At 38.8% G+C, this 26,744-nt stretch overlaps 1 protein-coding gene across 12 annotated transcripts in view; it reads left to right on the top strand.

Annotated features, from left to right (window-relative positions):
• The window catches only part of SOX5 (SRY-box 5), a 601,783-nt gene that overhangs the window by 518,151 nt on the left and 56,888 nt on the right, over positions 1 to 26,744 (top strand). For 11 of the 12 annotated variants that reach the window (XM_017736702.1, XM_017736703.1, XM_017736705.1 and 8 more), the window contains one exon: positions 25,497 to 25,643. In XM_017736702.1, coding sequence (XP_017592191.1) covers positions 25,497 to 25,643 — 147 coding nt within the window. The remainder of the gene's footprint in view (positions 1 to 25,496; positions 25,644 to 26,744) is intronic. The other variant, XM_017736698.1, reaches the window with a different exon arrangement.

The following is a 26,744-nucleotide window of genomic DNA, read 5'->3' as shown; positions in this document are numbered from 1 at the left end:
AGATCAACATTCAAAGCTGTAAACATAGATATGGTGTAACAAGTATTGCACAAACTAAACTGAAGGGTTTATTCTGGTACCAGTCATCTGGGGCATAGCTAAGTATAAAATAGATGTTTTCATAAGTCTGAGAAAATTCTTTATAAAACTGTATCTGAAAGTTTATTTTCTGATAAAAAATATTTCATGCGCAGTTTCTAAGCATTAGGAAACAAAGCAATTGATCACACGGTGTGAAAACTGAGAGGAATCCACATCATGGGGAGTCGGAATGGTTCAGATTTCCCAGATTGCTTGTTTGATAACCAGATAGTGACAGTAACTGATTAATTGGCAGTTACACAAATGCTGTATATACCCATAACTCCATTGAAAGATAATGCTGGATGAATAATGACAGCTGCCTATGTAGTCTTACTGTATGGACATTTTGTGTCCTGTCAAAACACTATAGCAGTCTGATGTAATACAGACTTCCTGCAAACATCTGCTCTTGGAAAAAAAGCATCCCAAAAAAGTTTGGAGTGCCAGCATTCAAACTTTCTTCCCTCTTCATCTTAGCATGAAACAGGACTTCATAATTATTGGTGATTGTGTGTAACATCATGTCCAAATCTGTCACTGTATGAATCAAGAGAACCTCCCATCAGTGTCTTAAGTGTGAAAGCATTTTAGCTGGGTCTCAGTTCTGAACACCAGTCATTAGAAGAGTCCTGGATTCTCTGACTGTTTGTATAAAGATGATGAGCATATTTAGACCTTAAACAGTCTGGCCAGTTTTTTATTCCACTTCCTATACGAAGTACTTGGGTCAATTAATTTTTTCTTACTACAGAACTATTCTCTTAGTTGTGCGGTAAGATGCATACCAAGGACTGAATTTAAATGGAATTTTAAAAACTGGACAACAGTTTTGGAAATACTTGGGCCACAAGCAGGCACTGATGTAAGAGATTGCAAGGCCCTCAAACTCCAAATAGGCTTAATTCTTCTCAAAATTCAAAGTTCTTCATCTTGCTGTTATTTAGGTGTCTGACTCAGTACCAGTTTTCCTTTGGAAAACCTTGCTTCTAGGTATCTTAAGGATCCATAACCATCTGTAGTCTCCGTGTTTGTTTTACATGAAGGAAATGGAAGGGATAGAGCACTTTAACGTGACTGATCAGGAGGCAGAGTGTTCCAATGGTCATACAAGTGTTCCATAAAACGTCTGTTGCCTAAGAAACAAAAGTAAAGCACGAAGTAAAAGTAAAGCCTTCTCAGTCAAATACCTTTTTTTTTTTCTTACATACCAGCTTCCTTTTGGCTTCTGCACCGTTACAGGGTTGAGCTATATATCTCCACTTGTCAGTTCACTCTGTTTCTCTGAAGTATGTCCTTAACTTTCATTTGAAATGTTGCTGAGGACAGAACTTCCCCTTGCTCTTAAAGAGATGTTACCATATTGTCATGCATTAATTGTCAAGCACATGTAATAATTGGGGTTTTTTGCATATCTCTTCCTAATTTCTTGCTGTAATCTGTAGATATAACCAGTTTTGCCAGATTAAGTGTTACAACACCTCAAATCTGTGAAAGAAGACTCTGAAAAAGCTGTACAAACACTGTAGTGATGCATCAGAATATTGAAAACTTCATTCTTTCCTTGTTTTGGGGAGTCAAGTTGCCAGAGCTGCAAAGACATGAATTATTTCTGATGAAGGAAAGTCTGGTGCCCCGTTATAGTCCCTACGGAATGTAGCCAAGAGATGGCAATACTTTATCCATTATTCATTTACTCTGCAGTCTGCATTCATGACCGCTTTGGGATATTACTATAACCAGTTCTTTGCTTACAAGAAAGTAAACTGTTTCTTAGTGCTGCAAGGTTATTCCTTCTTTTTGCTGGGCAGTGTCTTCCTTTAAATACCCCATCTAAGCTGGCTTTTTAACAGCAAGAGTCAGTATCCTTTCCTTGTTTGTTTTTTCACTCTACCTGTTCTCATTAATTGGACTCTGACTTTGTTTGTAGGGAATGAATCATTAGTGCACAGTTTAATTACAATATTATAATACTCATGAAATCCACTTAAGCATAAAAAAAAGTAGAATTAGTTTTTCACTGTGAGCACACACATCTGGGGAAAAAAGCAACTAAGTACATGAAAAGTGACATTTCTCATTAGCATAACCAAAAATGGCAGTTGTCCCTCTGCCGTTAGCTCAGTGTATGGTTGTGCTGTTTCTGATGGCCATCACAAATGACAATAATAAGAGGAGTAATAAAGCAATGTTTTTTGTTGGATGCACTTCTAAATATTTTTTAAATTGTTGCATTGTGCAGATTCCATATTCCCTACTTCTGCCCACTACTTCCTTCTGGCTTTGTAAGTGAATGTGTTGACCATTAGATGAATGTGTTGACCACTAGATATTTGCCACCTGTACTGCAAATGGGTAGCCAAGATGGCCATTTCAAAACAGATCAGTGAAGACCAAGGTCCTTCAACTAGAAAAATGCGGGGCCCAGAACTCTTCATGTAAAAGAAGCTACAACCATCTAACCAGAGTGAAGATCTCTATGTTGTTTGTTGTGGGGTAAATTGTCTGAAAAATTTAATCTTTCCAAGGTTTCTTTTTTTTTTTTATGAAATCCTAGTGATGATTTTAAGATACTCATTAAACTATAGAAGTAAGGTGTGGGGTGAGAGGCTGTTGATTGCCAAGAGCATCTTTGAAAAATCCCTACATTTTTAAATGGAAAAAGTTCCTCTCAAAAGCTCAAAAGTTAACTCAAAAGCAAGCCTTGCAACACTAAGATGCAACTGGTCCTCACTTTCTGGATACCTGCTGAGAACTAGAGATTGTGGTAGATTGTGTAAAAGCATGAACCACAGAACACAGCTCAAATAAATCTTGTTCATGGTGGGTAAATGTGCTTTGTAGTTGGCATTTAAATACCCTTTTGTGCCTTTGATAGAATCTTACACAATTTTATGGGTAAATTCAATATCTTCTATTAAAATAGAATTGAATGAAAAACTTGATCGCATCATTTTATCAGAATCCAATCAATTTAGGAAAGACAGTGATTACAGCAGACTACATAGAAATGCTTTGTGTTTTATTGAGCACTGTGAATATCTGAGCATATGCACAGTGGACATTTACAGACAGTAAATACACATGGTAAAACAATATCATGGCTACTCTGTGGGTTGTCAAGTTAAAACTCCCTCCCCCCTCCAGGGGAAAGAATAAGCAGTGGTAGCATATTCATTTTATCTAGATTAACAGTCCTTTCTGCGTAACTTTTAGATTCCATCCATATCTATGAAAAATGAAAAAAGACTGAAAAATGACCAGCCTGTCTGCCTTCCAGTTGTTACTCAGGCCTGCTGTTTGCTAGCAGACCTCTGTCTCCATGAGTGAGTTTTCTTGTAGGTTAAAGAGACTGAATTCCCTCTTCCCCCTCCCTCCGACCCTGAGCCTGCAGGGCAGACAGACAGAAGCACACATATGATTAATACAGCACAGCTGCAGAAGTGACTCATTTGCATATGTATTAATAGAGGCAAAAACAACAATTCAATTACATACAGAGACATTCTGCATACTAAGGAACATATGCATATTGCCTGGAAAAAGTGCAGCCAATATTCTCTCTGACTTTCCTGAGCTCACATGGGCCAGAGTCAGAGCCCAGCAGTTTTCAAGAAATCCCTTTTAAGAAGAACCTGTTACGAGATGCTTATGCAGCTGTTACTCTTTCTCCCCCCACTCCCTGGGTTCCTAGAACACGTTTGACATTTGGGCAATGGAAATAGCACATTTTTTCAGTGTTATTTCCTATTTGCCAGCTTTCAGCTTCATAGTGTTGTCTCTTTACATACAAGCCCCAGCACGAGGATAGCAAGTCCTTTGCCTCGTCTTCCGTCTGCACACATTTATTCTATTTTTCTTTCACCTCATCACTTGCGTTGTTTCCATTTTGCTTTGTCCTTCTTTGCCACAAGATTTCTCTTCTCTTCTTCTGAATTAGCACAAGATGACCATTTCTGTGCCTTTTTCTTGTAGTGATCATGTATATCTGATCATAATATAATTCAGTGATTTTCTGCTAGGGGAACATTAATCTTTTTAACGGATATAAAAGGTGTGTCAGAAAAGTTAACCTGTTTTAGGTAGACTGTTCTATCATGACACATTGGTCTTTGTCTCTGCTAAGAAAGTTGTGGAGTTCTCAAATGGAAAAAATGAAAACCCACAGGTGTTCAGTGGTTCATGCTACAGCTGATGGGGATCTTGATAACTGGTACAGAATCTGATTCTAGTAATAGAAGCAGATGTTCTCTGAATCTCATGGGAATTCATTAGGGAGTAGTTTTGAGCAGCTTTCAAAAGCAGGTTGGAAGTATTGCAACATTGGAACTTACGCTACAGGAACACTTAACTTAAGCTATAGACTTTTTTTTTAGCTGTAAGTTATTCCCTATGTTACTTTGTGTTTTAACTAAAACGCCATGTATGTAGTCAGTATGCTTTTCATGCAGGCCATTCATACACTGTAATATGCAACAAAATGTTAGGCTGTGATCCATACCCGGTATTCTTATTTCTGGAAAAGTGAAACATTTAACATTGTCCTTCATGGACTAGTTAAATAGAGCTCTATTTCAGCTTGAGAAGAGATAACAAGTCACTAAAAACTTTTGGAAACCTGACAAAGCCATTAAGATGCCCAACTGTCTTGTTTGGGTGGCAACCCTCTGTGTTTCAAGCAGGCTGAATTACTAGCCATTTGTTTGAAACATCTCGGTGGTGTGAGCAGGGAAAAATAGGTCATGCAGGGAAAAGTGTGTAACTGTCTGGCAGGCATGCTTGTGAGGTCAGGTCATCCCTAATTTCTTTTCTCTTGAAAAAATGTTACACTTCTTCATTTTTGGGGTTAGCCTGACAGACGGAAGCAGATTACTCCTTGATTATTTATAAGGCATTAATTTTAGATGAATATTGCTGAAGTACCTGACATCATAAGTAGTTTTAGCAGCCAGCAGAAGAGCCTGTTCGCAGATTGGAATATGACAGTCTTCACTTACACAATGTCCTAAGACAAAGTCTGAAGTGTTTGAAAGAAGAGACAAGGAGTGGAGGCATCTGTATCAGCTAGGACTTTTTTTATACTTCTGTGTGATAGAACCAAGGCTTCAGATCACTGGAATTGTGTTGTTGAAGCTGTGAGTTCAACCAGCTACAAGACAAAACCAGTGTCAAAATAGCAGTGGCAGCACCTGCCTGCCTGTGTTTTAAGCCAGAGTGGGGAAAAACCATCTGAGAATTCTTACACTGCCCCAAAGTAACTTCTGTTGAAGAAGTAAATAACAACCCCTGTACATACCTTGAGATGCTTCACTCCCTGTACTGGAAACAGTGCAGACCTATGAGATGTTTATGTTTCACATTGTTTCATGGCTTACATTCATTGGGAATTAATGCTCCTGGGAAAGGTCTGTATGAAAAATCTGGTAACAGAACTAAAAAAACTTTTTTTCCCCACCTACTTTGTGTCCTTTGCACATTCCAGACACTGGGTTTTGAAAGAGTTGGCTTACGCTACTGGTTTTCCTATTATGTTGTTTGCTCTTTTCAGAGACATGTTGCTGAAAAGAAGATTATATAATCGTGCAAATAAGATTGTATAATCCTGAGCAAACTGTCCAGCGGGGGGAGAGGAGGGGAAACCACACTGAGTGGAGCTTGGCTGGCTGTGGGGGAACTCACTCTGAAACCACAAACTGGGTGGGTCATGGGCTTTCTGTAAAACATGAAAGCTGCAGTCAGACTAGGAAATTTTTCCAAATATTTCTGGAGTTCATTGTCTTCATGCTGAACTCTGCCAGTAGTGTGTATTTACAGTCCCCCAGCAGAGCATCACGACAGACAACACACAGGAAAACTGCAGATCAACGTGCACATGCTCCAGTACTTGTGGAACAATGCTACAAATAACAACAGGGAGAAACCCTGACAAACCTACACAAACTAAGTACTTACTACATACTTATTTCTTTAGGTACACTAATCAAATTACTACATTTTATTCATCCTAAAACATAGCACCTGAAATTCTCTCTTGAAGTCTTGCTCTCTGTTGTACTTAGATCAGATGACATGGTTTGTTGTTAGATGCAGATTGGTATAATATATGAATGTATAAGAATTTCAGTTTATGTTTTGTTTTTTACTACAGTCTATGTTATGACCATTCTTTTTTGTCCAAAGTTTAGGTCATTTTGAATTGACAAGGCAGAATGGAATAGAAATAAACAAGCAGAATAGTAAATGTGTGCGTGAGGAGCACGTCATTTGGCCTGTGATATAAATTGCATATGGCAAGAACAGTGCAAGCCTTTAGAAGTTTCTGAACTCTTACCCTCTCTTTTATTAAGTCTGATTCCTTGCCAGGCTTGACAGTGACCAGCCAGGATATTTGATCACCCTTTTATGAATGGGGGCTAATATTAGGCACAGTTTGAAACTATGAAATACCTAATTACTGTAGACTGTAGATCAAAGCGTTAGACAACAAACCACTGAGGTCAGGATGCTTGTTCTGTTTTTCTTTCCAAAGTCATCAATTGAACTTTTCTCAATAGAAGATACCTTAGTATCTGGAGATGTAGCTTTCACAGTGTTAAACTTAATTATTCTGTTGTGCCTGAATAGCATAAGCTTGTTCCTGAAGTTAAGTCAGAGTGCAATTTCTTCCCCAATATGTAGGCTCAGTTTCCTCAAGTCCTTTTTCTCTTTTCAGAGGTTCTTAATGCTTTCAGCTCTAGTGAATTTTGTAAGATCAATCTGAACAAGAAAATTTGGAGGCAACAGTACCTGTAGCTCCTAGTAGTCCTCAAGACTAGCTTTAAAATTTTGCTATCTGCATGAGCTCTGCTCGTTGGAGTCTAATACCTAATACTAAAACCTTTCACTTTGCATAACTCCCTGCCATTTTTAGCAGTGGTCTGTTTCTGTTTCATTCACTGGATAACTAAGGAAAAAAGTAGTGCAGGCTGCTGGATTTACATTTCTTAACCCTTAGCCATAGAGACTGGTCACATCACAGATGAGTTACCTGACTGGAAATATGCTGCAAATTGTTAAATCATCTGTCTTGGAGGATGACAGACTCTGGAATTACAGAAAACAGGGCTGTCAGAAAGCTACTGTATGAGTTGTCTTCCCTTAATGGGCAGACATACAAAAAAAAAGCAAAAGAAAAGGCATGTATGCAAGAAAGAAAAATGGTTTTTAAAAAGTGTGTGTTTTAAGCTGAGGGAAGCTTATAAATAAGTATCCTATGATTATCAATACAACAGGAAAGCAGTAAGAAAGTATCAAACGCTGTCATGGTAGTAGAAAGTGAGATTTTCAAAAGCGTTTTCTACCTAGATCTGCACCTCTGTGTCTTGCTGTTTAGAGTGATTTCTCTCTCTATTTAAAATCTGCATTGCAGCAGAGGCTTCTCACTGTATTGCAAGCTGTACTTTGCTTTAGGAACCAACCACAGCTGTGCCACATCCTGCACCAGCAGCCAGTGACAGGGGCAATCTGTTTGTGGCATATTGAGGTACTCAAATTGTCTTTGGGGACTGCTGTGGAGTGGTTTTTTCCAGCTCCTTCCTGTAGGTGCAGTATCTCTTTCTTCCAAAGGGGCCTGGGGCTGCCAGTTTGTGCTCAAGGGGATGAGCTTAATCCCTCAGAGACACAGGGTGCCATGAGGGGTGGTACCCATGCCCCTGCCTGATATGCTCAGGAGTCCCAAAAAGCTTCATTCCTGTCTGTCTCCCTGTGGATGCAGGGCTGGGGAAGGATGCCTGTCCCTCTGCACACCTGGGCAGCAACACCAGTGGCTTCTGCCCTTCTGAAGGTGAAGTGTCAACTCTGCAGGTCACTCCTCTCTCCATGCTGGAATGTGAAAATTGCACCTGGCAACAAATCCTTTTCTCTTTCTTTCCCCTTCCATGGCTCAAAATAGTCTTTATAAATTATAACAGTGTGTTCTCTGTTAATACACCAAAACAGTACAGCTTGTGATAGTGTTATTAAAGTGTTTTAGGCCATTACCATAGAATACAGCAGCATATTTTTTTCGTTAAGGGAACCAAATGGATCTAGCTGAATTTGGCACAAGAACATGGCTGAAGTCCTAGTTTATGTCTCACGTAGATTTTACCATTAAACTCTGAACTTCTGAAAATTACAAAATTCACATTAGAAACACTGATAGGTGTGCTATGTTTTATAGCAGTTTAAACTGTCCTTAAAAATCTCTTGCTTTCTCCACAGTAGTTCTGCATTAGTATTTGTTCAATATTCCAATTTTTTTTTTACAAATTAGGGCTTATTGGTGTTGAGGGTAAGCAATAGATAAGAATCATAGAATCACAGAATGGCCTGTGTTGGGAGAGACTTTAGACGTCACCTATTTCCAACCCCCCTGCCATGGGCAGGGGCACCTTCCACTAGCCCAGGTTGCTCAGAGCCCCATCCAACCTGGCTGAGAGCACTTTCAGGGATGGGGCCACAGCTTCCCTGGGCAACCTGTGCCAGGGCCTCAACACTGGAAAATTTATTCCTAATATTTAATCTCCACCTACTCTTTGTCAGTTTGAAGCCATTCTCTCCTTGTCATATAACTACATGCTCCTCCATCTTTCCTGTAGGCTTCCTTCAGGTACTAGAAGTCCACATTTAGGTCACCTCAAAGCCTTTTCTTTTCCAGGCTGAACAATCCCAATTCTCTCAGCCTTTCCTTGTAGGAGAGATGCTTCATTCCCACAGTGAACTTTGTGTCATCCTCTGGACTCACTCCATCAGGTTCATGTCCTTCCTGTGCTGGGACCTCAGGGCCGGAGCCAGCACTGCAGGTGGGGTCTCACCTGAGCAGGGCAGAGAGGCAAAATTCCCTTGCTCAGTCATTTGATTTAACTCACTCTCCTGCTATGCCAATAGCTGCCTCGGAATACAGTTCCTTTCAGGGCTACCATCCCTACTTATCCCATTATCATGGCAGCTTTGCCTCTTGCTGTACACTGATCTGATATAGTGATGGTGAGAGCAATTCAGACAGTGTGTATCAATCTGTGTTTGGGAAAGATTTTTAAAGAGCCCTGAAGGGATTTGGGAGCCCAGCAATAATTAATTTCTTACGGTGGCTTTGAAAATGGGATATGCAACACTGGCACTTAATCATTCCTTCTTTCCACAGCTGTTTTATTTTTTTCATGTTTTGTTGTTTGGAAAGGAAACAGTCGTCAAAATTCTATCAGACCTTTTGATGGTGAGGTGGTGTTCATTTGGTAATGCAGTTTTCATTGGATACAGTGAAAGACACAAGTGCTTAACATTTCCTACATCTAGTCCAAGCTGGCCAAACTCACATTTCTGTGGTAGCTTGTGTTTCAGTGCTTGCTTCCACTTCAAGTGGGGAAAAAGAGAGAGTGAGCATCATTTCCCAGTATTTCATGTTGTGTACTAGGATGTCATATCCTGCATACTTGTTCTTTAGAATTTTGTTATCACACAGGTGTGGGACTCCAACCAAACTGACCGCTGTCCCAAAAACAGTGTTGAGGACCCTGATTCTTACCCTGCTATGTGGGTGTGGGGAGAGGGACCTATCTACATAACCTGAAGAAATTAGAAGGGATTCTAGAAGGAACCATGGCCTACGCAGTTAAAACTCAAAGTATTCTGGTTAGATTTAAGCATTTCTAAAGTCTGATTTCTTTTATTTTCTTGCAACAGATCATTCATATTACTTTATTTCACTTTCCATTAATTGCTCCTCTGAAGCAAGTCCTTAAGGGATGTAGGATAGGTAGATGCTTGCACAGCAAATATTTCTTTCATATCACACTGGGTGGCATTACAGGTTTGATTTCACTAAAAGGTATTGTTCCCCATCAAGTGTGGAAAGAAATTACTACTAAAAACAGAGGAAATGTTAAGATTTTTTTTAAAAAGCTGATTTGTCACTTTTCTCATTGACTATGAACTGAATAGACTTCTAACCCTTAAAATACTTTCTCCCCCCCTTTTCCTTTTTATTGCCTGGAATCTTAAGAGCTTTATCATTTGCAGTCATAAAATGAAAATATACACCAAACCCTCAAAGGGCAAGTATGAAATTAAATTATATTTGGGCAGCTGTAACCTTTTAAAACGATCAGATTCCAGTTAATGTATTTCTTCCTGTTCTGAATGCTGCCATGGTGTTTGATGGTAGGAAGCAGTCCAAAGGGCATTGGGAGATAATAAATTCAGTGGAAATTTCACCCTGAGGCGAGCCTTGATACACCAAGGCTTCCATTTAGCAGGACTGACCTAAAAATCTTGTCACATCCAAAGGTCAGTTAGGTTGGGGTTGGTGTGTCCCATCTATCTTTCCCTGGTGCAAAGAATGACAGCTGATCTCATAACAGCCATCAGAATATGGAAGACAAGCAGTGGGGAGAGCGAGGAAGGATAATACTGACGACAACTTCTTAGATTTCCTAGGCCAGTTTCCTAGGCCAGTGAGACCAGATAACATCTGTGGGGCTGCTTGTTTCAGCTACTTCAGAAGTGGCAACTCAGCTTAAAGAGGTTACAGTTGACTGGGGAAGTCTGAAAGAAGGGAGTCTCCCCATGTCTGCAACTGCCAGGTAGTCCTTCTAGGACACATTATACTGTCCCTGAACATATCCTACTTGCTACCAGTCTTGTTAGTCAAAACAATTTACAGTTCATACAATGCCTTACTTTCAAGGAGGGTCAAAAGTCTAAAAAAGCTGTCAGTGATGACACTGATAGGTGTCATCTGTAAGAACAATGATTCTAAGGGAGCAATTTGACACTAATTATAAACAATACTGAAAGGTAAGATATTTTCAATCTCATGAGAAAATCTGTGATGTGCATCCTCTAGGACTTTGATTATCCTAAGCTTATTAAAATCAGTATAATCCCCTCACACAGTAAATTAAAGAAAAAGGCCCTTCAGGATGACTGTTGTCTTTCAGTCAAAGTTTCTGCAATTGAAAGCTCCAGTGGACCCTTCCTATACTTGTAGTATATTAAATATTAAGGAAAGGGCTTGGAGTTGCATAATACAAGTGTTTTTGAAGGACAAAGATCTAACTTACCATAATTGATCTTCTTTAATTGGGGATGAGCCCTGCAGCATATGTCCATTGTATCCTAGTGGTGTGAATCTCCTTCTCAAAATTCTCTAAGAGGAGGATGAGAGAGACAGACTGCCAGTCGCTGCTGGGATGCAGGAGGCAAAGATCCCTCTTCCACAGCCTGTCTTGATGGAAAAACAAAAATTGTTGTTCAGTGTCCTTCTGGAATGTGATAACACCCCACTGTTGGAAGAAAGATACTGTGTATGGTATAAGCATTGGTCTGATTCTTTGGGAAACATTAAGTTGAAGATAAAAATTAAAAACAAATTATTAAATAAAATCTCTGTAACCTTGGACATGCGAGAATGAAATACACAAGTTCCAAAATTCACAGGATATTGACTATGTTAGGTTTTTAACTCCTCCTGGAAATTTGCTGATGTCTCTCCATGAATTTTAGTAAATCAGATCCTTCTGAGGAGGATTGTAAATTGTATGTTCCTTTGCTTGTTAAAACTAAACAGAGTATAACTGTTATTTTCAGAAGTATTTCACACATTCTTACAAACATACTATATTTGAGGCAAACACAGTAAAGAAGGGCAAGATTGGCCAGCTGTCAGTGTTTGTCTTCATTTTCCTTGGGTTCACACTCTACTTTATGTTAACATATATGTTCTCCACACGAAGCCAAAGTAATTTGCAAGCAACTTTGGAGGAGTTATATGCCCTTCCCCACATGTTCTGTCCTGAAAATGCAGCTCTGTGCCTTACCAGTTGGATGACTTTGAGGAAGACAAAGTCGTTCTCCATCTGACTTGTATAATAAGAAAAAAGGAGAGGTGTGTTCTTCATGAGATTCAGAGAGGACACATGTGTTTCACTTTAAGTTCAGCTGCTGCCACAAAATTTTAAAAAATTACATAGATGTGCTGAGCACAGACTAGCTACTTTTTTCCTGGTTTTTTATTCAGGATGGTGGGGTGAGAATAACCTTTAGCCATGGATGCCTAACATGTATAATTCATCTGGCATAGTATTGCAAGTACCATTCTAGTTTTTATAAAGGGAGATGAGGGTGATTAGCTCAGACTATTCCCACTTTGTGTCAGTTTTCTCCTGTGGTTCAATTTCCTTTTTCATTTTCCTAGGCAATTCCAGTTAGTAAGCAAGTAATGGTGGACCATAAAGTCAGAAAATTTCTGTGATGGCTGGTGGGGCCTGGAGCAGCAAGACCAAGTGACTCTGTATTTCTGTAGCAGTTGGAATTTTGAGTAGGGGTCAGTGCAGACTTTTAATTCCCTGTGTCAGTAGAGTTTGCCATCCTTGGGAAGTGGGGATATCCCACTGTGCTGGTCTCAGTGCATTGCTTCCCTATGTTTTCATAGCCGTATTCTTACCATTTCATGCCTGATGACTTTGGACAGTTGTCAATGATCCTGATGTTAATGTTGTTAAATACATGATAGAAATATAGATGGTGAGAGTAAGGATTGCATTTAATGACTGTGATATTGGCAAGTGCTTTTTTGCTACTTCAGACACGGCTTTTATTATGGTGAATATGATTACTTTGAGCAAAGGCCTGTCCTGTGCCGTGGTGTTAACTGGAGAAGTTGAGAGATATTTTGCAGTTGCTGACTTTGGCAAAAACAAGTAGTATCCCTGCGTAATGGAGGACTGAACTGTTCCTTGCCTTATTCATCCTTCCCACGCTGGAGTCACAAACACTGGGTAATGTTAATATTTGTCATGGAAAAATTTAATTGGCAGAAATATTTCCTATATAAACAATAGAAGGGAGGGCCCAGAGACCTTCCCTATTCTGGATTGTTCTGGATTCCTTATCCCTGATAATGATAAAGGAAGGGACTGTATGGAGGGTATTACTGCTCTCCTTGCAAAGCAAGGAGAATACCTGCTTGACATTCCCAGTCTGGAATGGAGTTAGTTGTTGCTAGCTGAAGAAGCAATGAGTGCTGTTCACCCTCCCACTGCAGGGAGCAGCCAGTCCTGGAGCAGCACAAAAAGGGTCAATCAAATAGGCCGTACATCATCGGAGGAGGCAGATGTTAGAACATATTGTAATGGGTTGCTGTGAGGATGGCTTGTGGAGTACAGGGATGGGGGAGAGCAGCTATCAGCGATGTTTTCTGTCATGGTCGCTGAAAATATCCAAGTTTTGAGGAAAGTCTCTGAACACAGGAAATGAAAGCATTAGCATTCCATCTATGTTAGACTTGTGGGCAGAATGACGGAGGTAGAAAAGAAATAGAAGCATGAGTTCCTCTGTAATACTCCATGTAATATGAGTAAGCCTAGGTATTATCTGTGCTTTGCCAAAGTCACTCTTAGCTTTGGAATGTGTGAATATTTTACCTGAAAAAAAAATTACTGAGCTCCAGACTATATTAAACACAGAACTGTTAAAATAGCTTCTATTTTAGCAGCGCCCCTAATTCACACCCACTCAAACACCTCCTCGCTCGTTAACCCCATCATCAGACCCAAGTAACTCAAGTGAAATGAGATGGCATTGGGAATGAGGTAATGAACAAAGATTTCTGGATAATGTTATTACTTCATGATAGCAGCTCTTGTTAGTGTGACTACAGTAAAAGCTTCTTGGTGTTTCCATTGCAAACTCTTTGGTGCTCCCACCCCTTCTGCTTTGTAGACAGCTAATCAGCCAGAAGCAATTTAAAATCTGCTTTTACATCAATTTTGGCTCTTGTTTTGGATTGAAAAGAGTTTGGTATTTTGACACTTCATTATGAAACATGAAAATTTCTGGGGTTTTTCCTCCTAATCGAAATTTCCAGATGAACAATTTAAAGATACGGATTAGCTCTTTTGATAACCCAGCCATAATATTAACAATTGAAAAATGTCTCCTAAGATAATTTCAGTGTTTCTTCTTTTCATACAAGTAGATCCATCTTTCTGTCACAAAAAGGTCCGTAGTAAAAATTGATGTGAAGGGGACAATTTTCAAAAAGCACTGTTTTCACTCAGGAGTCTTATTTTTTTTCCCCAGTTTACTCAGCGCCTCAAAAAAAGTTGTGGAAACCAAATTTAATAAATAGTCAGGGATGGATTAGATGTACTAATGGATTATAGAGCTTGTTACTAGTTAATCAGTGTTAATATAGTCACTGGTTGTGGAATATGTGGCTATGTGGAATTCTTTAAGAGATAAATTAGAGGTTGCAGCCCTGTTGCCAGTGAAGGACATCATTTTTGCCTCAATAACTAGAATTCAGAGGGATGTATTTCTGCATTCACACTTGTCTAATCTTAAGAGCAAAATGCTGAAGAATTAGAGAGTGGGCACTTCCATAGGGTAACCCAGGTACACTGGAATAATCAGGGACTTAACATCTTGCATCAGGATGGCAGTGGAGAAATGTGGAGAAGGTTGCATTTTCCTTGGTTGGATTGATGCTAAAGACAAAGCTCCCACTTGCTATGGAAGCATGAGGCTCCAGCATTATCCTGGTTATCCACACGGATTGGTGAAACCAGAAGCAGCCGTGTAAAGTTCCAGAGTTCATCTCATAGCTCTTCTTGTGCTTGAGTGATACATAGCATGAGAGGGACATGAAAGTTAAAGATATAATTCCCTTTGACTTTAAATCATGTTATTGTGCCTACAGCTCCTTAAACCTCAAGTACAGCGTGTGCCAGAAGAGGAATATCGGTGTGAGTTCCAGGCTTTTTGTGCATGGGTTGCAGTCTGACCATGCAGTGTCACTGGATGTTACTGTCTGCGGTTTCTTGTCGTGGGAGTCAGAAACTGAATCCTGAAGGATTTCAGATGTTTTCAGAGACCACTCTGGGGGAACAAATTCTCTAAGAATTAAAGACTAAACTTCTGTACGTGTCCTAATGGAATACGCAAAGTGTCACTTTTCCCATTACATCAGTGTAAGCATGGAAATAGTGAGATGAACCAGAAAACAGCTTCTTATGTTATTTCCTGAGAAGTTTGCCAAAGCTTCACAGAGGTTTCAGGCTCTCTGGAGTTTTAGGGGCTCCATTGAAGGGGGAGTTTTACAGACCACACCCATTTTATCATAAAATTGAAGAATAAAAATATTGAACAGCTATTGAGTTGTTTCTGTTATTTCATTTTGTTAAGGGGAGACTTTCCTATAATGAAGCAGACTCCAAAATAATGACATCAATTGAGTGCTTTCTGCTCTCTCAGCAATCTTGTTATCAAATAATGCCACCCCTCTCTACATACTCTAACATCTCCTCTTTGTAGCCTGTTCTCTCCCAAGCTCAAGCATCCCAATTAAACAAACATGCATTTGTGGTTGTAAGCATCCAAGTTATCCAGCTTCTAGCAATGGGGCTAATTTGCTAATTTAGGCACTCCCGTGAGTTTTAAGTTGATAGGACTCCCTGTTGAGAACATTAGGAGAAGTCTCACCAGAGTGAAATTCAGCTGGTTTCTGGTTTGGAACATAGATTTGCTCTGATACAGTGAGGCTCAATATTGATAGTTCAAAATTGGGGCAATTTCTTTATTTCTTTGCTGGTGATTGGAATTACAATTTTCCACAGGTCAAATAAGTTTGATGGACTTTTTTCAGCAAGCCTTGTCTTTAATAATACCTAGAACAAAACCACTCTGTTTTAGAAGAGGGGATTCCATGTGGGTTAAGGCCAAAGGAAAGGTACATGTGAGCTGGAGCTTTCCTTAATTCTTGTAAAATAATCTGCTTTTATGGAAAGAGATCACAGTGTGCTGCTGGGGAGGAGAACTGGTGCCCTGTACTGATACCACAACTTCACAACAGGATCTCATAGGATGAGGTAGGACTTGTTAGCTTTCTTGAGGACTTGTGGAAGGAGACTGTAAAGCAACGAACATGTACAAAAATTGCATGAGAACTAAATCTAGTTGAACCTATTTGAAAATTTTCTGTGGCACAGAAACGCATAAACTGGAAAGGTAACACTGTGGGACTGCCATTCTTCTCCCCCCAAATAATAACCTTGCTCTACTTTCTCCACCTCCAAAAATAAAATAAAATAAAATAAAATAACTTACGCAGCTGGATAAAGATGCTATTTCACATTCTATCAGTGTTTCTTGCTAAGGAAAAAGGGAAACAGCAAAAAATCTCTTTAGAACCATACTAGAAATCAATTTGTTTTAGTTTAGCTCTCAGAGTAAGTCCATTTTCTTCTGCAGCTTGGATGATCTGTCCATCACTGGCCCCTGCCTTTCAATACTCTTCTTCTACCTGCACTTCCTCCTTTATGTGTTCTTTCCAGGGAGGCTTGGCACGAGGGAAGCAGCTCAAACACAGTCCTTAGCTCCCCTTTAAGGCACAAATGTCACTTTCTTTCCTCTCTACCTAAGCTGAAAAGAGAGCAGCCTTGTTTACGATAGACTGAGTGGTTGCCACTCTCTACCTCCTGCGCCTTTATCCAGACCCTTTGACCATGTAATACAACTCAGTTCAAAGAGCAAATTAAGTTTATGAGTGAGCTGAGTAAGATGTCACTGAGCTCCTGTATGTGTCAGATAAATGAGGAACAATGTTCATTTATCCCTTCAAGGACAACAGATACAATTGTAGGATACTTCAGGTTCAAAAATACTCTTAATGTTAAGATGGAAACAGACTGGAAAGAAAATATTTCTCATTTGACTGTTTGATATCATAGTTAACAAATAAAGCTACAACTATAAGGGGGCAAAAAATATCCAAGTGTAAGTTTTTACATCTGTTTCTTTTCCCTCCCACAAACTCTAATTTGGCAATGTGGCATTGTTGCTTCTGGTAGGTGATTATCATCTCTTTACTACTTTAAAGTAGTAACTACTTTAGTATTTTAGGACTCACTTCTTATCACGGCTTATCAAGAAAGAGTTTCTAGAGCAGGCTGAGTGCTGTGATCCATATGTACTGCAGAATACCTATTTCACTACTGTAAGCCTGAAGAAGAGAGACAAGTCACCAAGGAATCTTAGAATCTGAAACCTGATACCATATCGGCATTCAAGTCAGCAAATCCATGCTCTCAAAATAAGAAATGCAGTTGACCTTAATCTTTCTACTACAAGCTCTGCACTTAACTTCAGGAGACACAGAGTATTCAGATTTGAAGTAATTAATTCAGTATCAGTCCTAACACAGGCACAGATTTTCCCTGACTTAATTCCCTGTTGAATACAACAACTTAAAATGCAAACAGAAAATCTATAAATAAAAACTGTAGAAAGAGTTGCTTAAGGAAATGTGTGTAAAATAGTGAAATGCCTTAATTATAGCTCGTCAGTCTGAAATATATAGAACCTTATTTACAGTAATTCTGCTGGCAGTGCTTGCTTGTTAACTACTCTGGTCACTTAATGGATAACAGTGAATGATTATATACAGTACCAGTCAAGTAAAGCAATGCATTATGAAATAAGTATTTTGTCAAATGGCCACTCGTAGAATTTTGGTCTCTCAAATGAGAAATTATACTTACTGAAGTCAGGTGCTCTGAGCTAGTTGTCAAAAATCTGGATATATGTATAAAAAAATAAAGCTCTTGGGAAGCATACCTGTGGTAAACAAATAGGCAGTAGTGAGTTTTTTCCTATGGAGTAAAATGTCTGGGCCACTTTACTGACTTCAAGCTTCTAATTTGCCAAAGCTGTACTGGAGCAGCAGTCTCCATGTGGAACCTTCATTCAAACACTTCATCTTCATTACAGAATAGTCATCTGTATTCTGCATTACGGAATAGTTGGTGATAAAGGGAATGCAGTTTACAAAACAAATGCCCCTTCTTAAGCCGCACATGCCTGTTTGTTAGTCCTCTACATTACCACTGCCAATTTTACTGTATAATCCATAAGGAATATGCTGTCAAAAGTATGTCCTTACTTTAAATAATTTCTTTTGCAATTCTTTCTAACGTAAGAAGTTCCATTGGCATAAAAATAATTAATAGTGGCAGCAAGAATATATTATTATATTCTGGTACTGCATAACAAACTATAGGAATAAATTGTTGCCAGCTTCTTTTTTTTTTTTTTTTTTTTTTTTTTATTTTTTAAAATTTTTTTTTTTTTTTTTTTTTTTTTTTTTTTTTTTTTTTTTTTTTTTTTTTTTTTTTTTTTTTTTTTTTTTTTTTTTTTTTTTTGTTTGCGTATTTTTTTTTTTTTTTTTTTTTTTTTTTTTAATAGTTTAAAATACATACAATATTAATTGCTTTCCTCGAAGGGGACACTGTTTATCTGCAGCATTTCATCCAACAGACTTTTTCCATGAGACATTATCAAATTTCCTCTCCAATTGCATTCCATATAGTCACTCTATTTCAATTACTGTCATATGGTGTGAACATGGTATGTATGAATATGTAGGCCAGTTGGGCAGTTTTCCAGTTAAAATCTCTTTACTTGTAAAGAGCAGACAATCTTAAATACACAGTTTGCAATGATATTTTATCATAGAGACTAACAGATCATATTAGTCTCTGATAGGAAGTGTCTATTGATAAGTTCCTACAGTTACATCCTGTAGAAGGATTGTCTTCTCGTTAAAGGCATGGGACAAAGGAGCCATGAGGTCTAGGCTCTAATCAGAAGTTTCCTACAGTCTTCCTGTGTCACCAGGAGCAGTCAGTTATGTCATGGGTGTTGGTTCTCACCTTGCTAATAGTTGAACAGCGTTTATCCACTGGCAGAATTAAAGAACGCTTTTCAAGGAAAACTGCATTTCTTCACATTTGAGGGTGTTATAGTTAGTGTCTTTCCCATAGAAGCCGCTATAAATACAAATAGAGTTGTACTTCAGTTAAAATGTGTGTCCTAGACATCAAAATTACATCAGTTTCTGAGAAAACTCAGAGCTATCATAAATTGTAGGTACATGTTTTACTTTATTCACTGTCACTGTTCTACAATGAAAGCAAGCATTGTTTTGAATGTACTGCAGTGGAAGTCTTACTTCAGAAGTAAACCTAAAGCTCATTCAGTTTTTCAGTGACTTGGATTCCAGCCTTGCTTCTGGATGCCAAGGATCCCCAGTTGGTCATACCTTGGAGGTTCCAAATGAGAAAAGAGCTAGTGCATTCATCCTGGCACAGGCAAAGCGGGCCTGTTGGCTACAGTGGGATTATTCTCAGTAATAAGGTCTGCAGGCCTGGAACCCTAGAGATCAGCTACCAGAATCATATTTTATGGACTTGTGGTTACTGATTCTAAAAGTGATGTTTTTCTAATATGAGAGAGATGGTGCTTACAAGGCTGTGCCTGTAACTTGCTTGCAAGTGTATAAATGAAACGTTATTCTGTTTGTGAATGCTTCACAGTTTTTCTAATGAGAACTTGTTTTTCTCAATGTTTCCTTCTAAGTCTCAGGTTTTTTTAAGGCTAGAGAGACCGTTGTATTGTCTAGTCTGACAAAACAAAATGTAAAATATTATTGAGCACAATAAATTTTGTTTGAAGTTAACCTTCATAAAACACATCTGATCTTGACTGAGACATCATGAGTCAAAATTTTTCTAGGCAGTTCCTCCAAGTGTCACCAATGCTCTCTGATTAAACACAGTGTATTAATTATCTATTAACTAGCCCGGTCTTAACTTTCTAATATTTATTATTGTTCCTTGATACGTGGTTTACTTACCTGTCTTCTGCCATTAGGCTAGATGCAGAGCATAGCCAGGATGGGAGTTTTCAAAGAAAATTAGCTGGGTTTTGAGGCCGTGGGAAGGAGCAGAGCAGCTTTTCAACATTTAGTGTATTTTCTCTAACCTCTCTGTGGTCCACAATTTTGGGGTGAATTCATCCAGCTTGCTATTTTTTGCTTGGTGAATAAAGGAAACATTAGTCCAGGCAGGGTCTTCTGCCACAGGGAGTCTCTGCATGCCTCAGCACTGGGAGCAGGGCACTTTCTTGTAGGAATTGGCTGTGATAAAGGCAAATGTTAGGTGGAACAGTAATAATTCTCCACTTTGTTCAGAATTCTGTGGAACAAAGCAAAATAAAATAAATCCCAGAGTGCACCAAAATACTTTTAAGTGCATTTCAGGATCTCAAGCTCTATTTTGTTATTATCTGAAATTATCCCAAAGTGAAAGTTAGCAAATTCACCTTGAAATAGGGTCTTTGGGCAAGTTTTTAAAGGTGCTTACTGTCTTTGTGTTCAAATATTATCTTTGTTTTCCGCAAATCTCCCATCTGATGCGAACAGGGGGCACTTAAAAGCTTTTGCTGAAGTTTGAATGTACAAATTAGCATGTGCCTTTGAAATGTTTGACTAACAGTCTTTGAAGGAAACTCAGACAAAAATAAAATCTGGCATTTCTACCTTTCAAATACATAAATGAAGACATTTTTGTAGAATATCTAGCAAGCATTGCTACCAATCACTAATGCTTTAATTCTAATTTCTGTAGCTTTTATCTATGTTGCTAGTACTTTTAAAAACCTGTCTTACAGTAGGATGTATGTCAAATGTTTGCTTTAGGTGAATTCCCTTTTCAACAGAAAAACCACCTGAACAGATTCAAAATTAATTCTGTTTGCCTTAATCAAAGTGTTCATGCCTTATATAAGCATAAATTTTGAGGTAAAGAAAAATGAAATTCATGTATTCTGAGTGAGTCTCATTTTATACCATTTCCCTCCCCCCCACCCCTGATTATGCAAAAAAAACAAAGAGGAAGGCCATTCATGTGTATATTTTTAATGATGGGTCTCAGAATGACAAAGAAATTGAAGTGGTGGATCAGTCAACAGTTAAAACACTCAGGCACAGTGGTTTGTAAATTCATCGCTGTGGTATCTTCACTGAAAAAGCACTTTATCAGAAACAAATTTATTGCAGCAACTGATTCAGTTCCCAGTACCACCTGTCTCTCTCTGTGTTTTTTTAATAACAGCTCTTAATCTCCACTGTTCACTAATAAAAATATTTTAATAAGAGATAATACTGTAATCCAAATGCCTATAGGTGCTTGAATCAACTATTTCTGCCTGTGTAATTGCTAGCACTTTGTTCAACCCTTTTTAAAACTGCTATTAAATCTCATTCTCATTTTCTGTGTTAATAGAACAAGAATTCATTTTTAGTGTACCCTCCAAGCAGTAATGAGCATTGTTAACGTGTAACAACAATGCCCAAGGGGAAAGTTTTCAAAGCTGGCCTAACCTTAAGGCTTTGCTGTTGATGTACTACAGAGTCATCAAGCCAAGAGGTCTTAGAACTAGTCAATTTAGAGAGTTCAGCTGAATATTTCTACTTAATATATTGGAAGAATTATAAATGGTTTAGGTGGTGACCTAGGGAGAAAGGGGATTTTTTGTTTAATACCTTAAGAATAGAGAGACAGCATTAAAAAATTAACGATACCTCCTGCTTATTTTAAAGTGTATCAAATTGTGCTTTTTTCTGATGATTTTGCTTCCATACAGATTTTCATAAGAGGTTAATGAGAAAACATTAACAAAACATGCAATATTGCACATGGGCAGGGGAGCCTAAACGTAGTCATTTAGTTATAAACAAACAATAGATGTTACTTTTTAATTGCTTTTTCAGAAACCCAATTCTGCCTTCTTGAAGAAGTATTATCTATCTTTTTAAATTCAGAATATTATCCTTATTTATTATGTGTAGCAAAAATAAACCTGCCTAAAGCAATAGTGCTTTATTGATTGCAGCTGAATGCCTTGGTCACAATAAACCAATCAAGACCATATAGATAAGAAGTCCTGTATGAGGTGCAGCAAAATGACCTCCTAGAGTGCTAGAATTTGACATTGAATCTTTAGGTTAGCTGATGGTGGTGGAAATGCCTTAGCCAGTCTCTGTTTGGGGTAAAAATTAAGAGGCTCAAACTCAGTGTATTACAGGAGTGATACAGAATAACATCATTTTCCTTGCACTTTTTGAGGTCTTGGTTTCATTACTGTATATGATATAGGGGTACATTTTAGATGATAGTTGAATATTTCTACAGAGATTTATTCATTGTTCCAAAATCTGAAGCCAGTATGGAAGCAGAGGTAGAAATGTTCTTTTGTTGGAGTTCAGTTTGTCTATGAAATGAATGCACAAATTATTGTCATTTAGCCATCTTGTTTCACAGCACTTGGTCACACCATTGCCCTTTCCTTGGGTATGAGCTAGAGATCATCATGTCCTGAAACATCTAAATATGAATAGACAAGTTCAATAATGCAAAAGCTCAAAAATAGTGAAAGTCTAAGAAATGTGCTGCATGTTGTGTATTTCTTTCCAGTTTTTGAAATGGGAGGGTGACACAGGGGCAATCTTACTGGCTAAATAGGTTTCAAACTCTTGCAATTTCATAAACTTACGCTTTTCATTTTAGTGCTGGGCCTGATACTGCTTTTTCTGCAGAATAGTTGGTTTGTGTTGCAGACAGAGACTTTTAAGAGAGGACTCTAACAAGGGACCTCTTATAAAATTTGATTAATGTTTGGTTTTAATTCTCAAAATAAATCAAATTGAGGTGAGATGTTGAATCTGATAACAGGGGGACAGAAGGTTTTACAAAGCATGAATGAAGGCTTTATAGATTTTCTTTCACCCCTCCTTCCAGGTTACTCCACACCATACTGTGTGTTTCATTTCTCTTCAGGTGTGTCCATCCCTGAAGTGAGAATAAGGCATTTGAAATTCCATATATTCCATTTTTCACCTGAAAATAGGGCTTTCTTCTGGGCTGTTGCATAGAAAAATACATTCCCAGTGCTTATTTAGTCTGCATACATTGTCAGAAAGGTGGCTGATGATAGTACTGTGAGGAGGAACCAGCCTCCAGCCATTGCTCAGAGACCACTGGAAGGTGTAAGATGTGCAGATTCTTGGACACCATGTTGTGCATGTATTTAATGTAGTTTAGTTCTTGTGTTTCCATCTTTGGATAAAGATTCATTTGGAAAAGTCTTCCCCACACAGAAATTTCTGTAAAGCTCAGTCCTCAGCAGGCCCTGTATGGCCTGTCAGTAATCTCCAGTTCGCTCAGGACTGCCAAGTGTCCAAAATGACTGTGTTATTTTTATGTGGACTAGACATGTTCTCTGATATCTAATCTACAGAGTAGCAGCAAGCTTGAACCTTTCCTGCCTAATGGCCATTTGACTTTCTTTTGTCTTTTTCCCATAGTTTCCTAAATTTGTTATGTCATTTTTTCACGAGGGAGCAAAAGAAAAGGAAAAGCTTTCCATAGATCTGCTCTGTCAGCTCCAGAGTCCCATTATGTTTGAGCTGTTCTCTAATCATGTATCCTATTTCTTTAACAACAATTGCCCCTCTGATATATTAATTCATACATAATGCTGGCTTGGTTTTCATTGAACTGCCTGCTGTAGTTCTTCCCTAGTTCACAGAGACCTTGTTCCTTTCTCCCTGCAGAATTTGGGCTTCTTTAGAAAGAATGAATGGATATGAGCTTCAACTGATAAATACATGCATTTGAATCTGTGACTTATTTGGAGCTGGATTGTTTTTGATTACTTTATCTGTAGTTGATTTGCATCTATTTGGCTCAGACTCACTGGGGGTAACACATAGAATAAATGAATAAATAAATATGAGGAAAAGGCTAAAACAGAGCAGATGAATTAATGGATGATAGGGGAAGAGAGGGAGACTAAGGAGAATGGGATGGATAAATGGTGATTAAGAAGTACAGAAAAATAAGGGTCAAGCAGTGATCCAAGTAGAGTAAAGAAATAAAAAGGATTCAAAACTGAAAATAATAGTGAGCCTGAAAATAATAGAGTGAAAAAGAAACAAGTAAAAACTTGGTGTCTGATTACACTTAAAAGAGCAGTGAGCTGCTTTTAGCTGTGTGAAAGGGCTAGGACTGTGCACCAGCAAAGGGAAGAGTTTGTACAGGGAATCATGAGACAATGCCCAGGGTTGTCCAAGATTCAGAGCAGTAAGTCTTGCCCATTTGATCAAGTTAAGGGCTTATGTACTGTGAGCTCATATTAGCAATGTCTCTGCACCTTTTGCACAGATCCATGTAGCATAATCATGAAATGAATCCTCATACTCCTCTTTCAGACTTGATGGTTTGGGATGGCATTTCTTTGTGCCCTCCAACCTTAGTTCGTCTATCAGCATATAAAATTAAGTGAGAAACAACATCAAAACAACTCAACACTACCAACAAGAATTTGTAGACTTAGTCATATTGAAGCCACCCTGTTTTTTTCACATCCAATTCCATATTTCTGCATGTTATCCCTTGTCGTACTGCATCTTAGAAGCTCTGTTAGCATCTGCAGGCAGAGAGTGTCTTTGTTCAGTGTTACACATGTACTGCACAGCACTAGTCACTCACACAGCACTAGTGTGAGTCCTGGAAAAGGATGCTGGGGCTGAGGAGGGAAAGCCTTTGTTAGTACACTCCTGCGCTCTTCGGCTCCTGACTTCGGAGTTCCTCCCTGTTCACAAAGCAGCAACAATTGTTGCTTCTCCTGCCCACCATGGTTTTTTTCTCCATGTTTTTTTAGGAGGTCAGGGGAGCTTCCAGGCACTTCTAGTTTGCCCCCTTTCTAACTGCTTTTGACCTCTGTCCCTTAAACTCTTACTGTAGTGCTTAACTTTAAACAGATGACTGTAATTATAAGTATTCACATGTTAATAATAAAATATGTGTCTAAAGTGCCTTACTGGTTTAGTTTTGAAGAGAAAAACATTTCCACTCTGTGTCTGCATTGCATCTATCACAGAAAGGGTTCTCAGAATTAATTGGGGCTTCTAATAGTTAATGGACAGTACCACTGATATGTGTATATTTGTATTGACTCTAGTGGTTCCCCACAACCCAACTGAGAGTGGACTCTCACAGTAATTACTAAATAAAATTTTGACGTTCCGTGTCCCAAACACCTTACAGTCTGGGAAAACAGGAAAAATACAGCAAATAAAGAAACATAAAATAGTAGCACAGAGACCATCATATCAAACAGTGTATGTGTTTCACAGGGGTTGATGCATATTACTGGTGGAAATGCCTTTATGCCTCAGGAAAGGGAAGATTGTCCAGTAGCTCAGGCAAACCATGAGCATTAGCTTCTGTTCCCTGTTTTGAATCCCTGGACACACAGGGAAGCTGGGACGTCATGGTGACGTCTCTTGTTCATCCCTGGAGGAATGAGTCACAAAAGAGAAGATGACAGTTGATGTCTTGAAACATACATGTGCTAAATAAAAAATACCCATTGGAAGGAAAATGTATCATCTGCAGTAGCAGAAGTTTTGGGAAGATTATTTATTTATTTATGATGTCTCTCTTGTCTTCCACCTCACCCCAATTTTTTCTTTTCTTTTTGTTCTGTTTTTCCAGCAGTTGTATGCTGCCCAACTTGCTGCGATGCAAGTGTCTCCGGGAGGCAAGATTCCTGGCATTCCCCAGGGGAACCTTGGTGCTGCCGTGTCCCCTACCAGCATCCACACAGACAAGAGCACAAACAGCCCTCCACCCAAAAGCAAGGTACTGTACCAGGCCTGTGCCTCTCAGTTGCAGGCAGCTCTGTTTCCAGGATGTCTCCCTGAAATGGGAGGAGGTTGTTGCAAAACATCTAGGAAGAATTTAGCTAAGGAATGCAGGGAGAAAGCAGTCCTATTTAGGTGACAGCAAGAGCTTGATAAAAATGTGTCCTTCCTTTTTGTTGGTGCCCTCTAGCATGCTGTCCATGTCCTTTTATCATGTCAGGAGAGATTCCTTGAATTGACAGTAGTGTCTTGTTTTTACCCTAACAGTAAAGCAGCTCAGATTAAAAATAACCAGACAAATAAATAATACCATTGTCAGCTCAGTGAGATACATGTTGAAAGAATGAAAGACATGGCTTGAAATCAGTAGCTGCTGTGTTGATGAATCAAGCTTTAGGTTGTCTCTTCCCTCTCTCCTTTCTGACTTCCTGTGGCTTTTCCTTGGCTTGGTCTCTTCTCTTAGAGCAAGAACTCACAAAGCAGTGCTTGATGGTAGATTGTTGGGTTTTGGGTTTTTTAAAAAGTGTTTGGTTAGCAAGTTTGTGCACTTTACAAGGGGGGTTTTGTGTGTGGCTGGCAGTTTGTGAGATCTCCTACACTTAAAATCTCGATGTTGATTTTGCTTCTCCTGTGCAGCAGGAGAATTTCTGATGAGATCTAAGGGGCACAGTGTGTATTTTGTGGCAATTGCAGGATTACAAGGCCTGCCATATCTGCTGGTAACATCGAGCATAACCATTTTTAACTCACAGCTGTCAAGATCATCTCTGTTCTCTCCCATGTTTTATTGCTTTTTCATATTTTTAGGTGTTCCAGTGCCTTTGGCTTGCAGTTCTGTAGGAGACAAACAAAACTTATTTTGCAAAGTGGGGGAAAAAAATAAACTAAAAAAGTGGGCCAAAAGGAAAGGAAGGGGGCTCCAAAAGGCTGTAAAATTGTGCAGTGTAAGCCCTGTGCTGCATGCTGTTTTCAATCTGCTGTGTGCCAGTTGGAGGCTCTGAGAGAGTGGGAGAGAAAGAGAAGGGATAATGCTGAGAAATGATAGAGTGGCTGTGACCTCCAAGCTCAGCCTGGAAATCCAAGACATTGATTTCACTTA

Source organism: Corvus brachyrhynchos, unplaced genomic scaffold (genome assembly GCF_000691975.1).
Source record: "Corvus brachyrhynchos isolate BGI_N302 unplaced genomic scaffold, ASM69197v1 scaffold246, whole genome shotgun sequence".
Taxonomy (NCBI): domain Eukaryota; kingdom Metazoa; phylum Chordata; class Aves; order Passeriformes; family Corvidae; genus Corvus; species Corvus brachyrhynchos.
The sequence above is the reverse complement of the archived record's forward strand: the minus strand, read 5'-3'. Positions and strand labels throughout refer to the sequence as shown.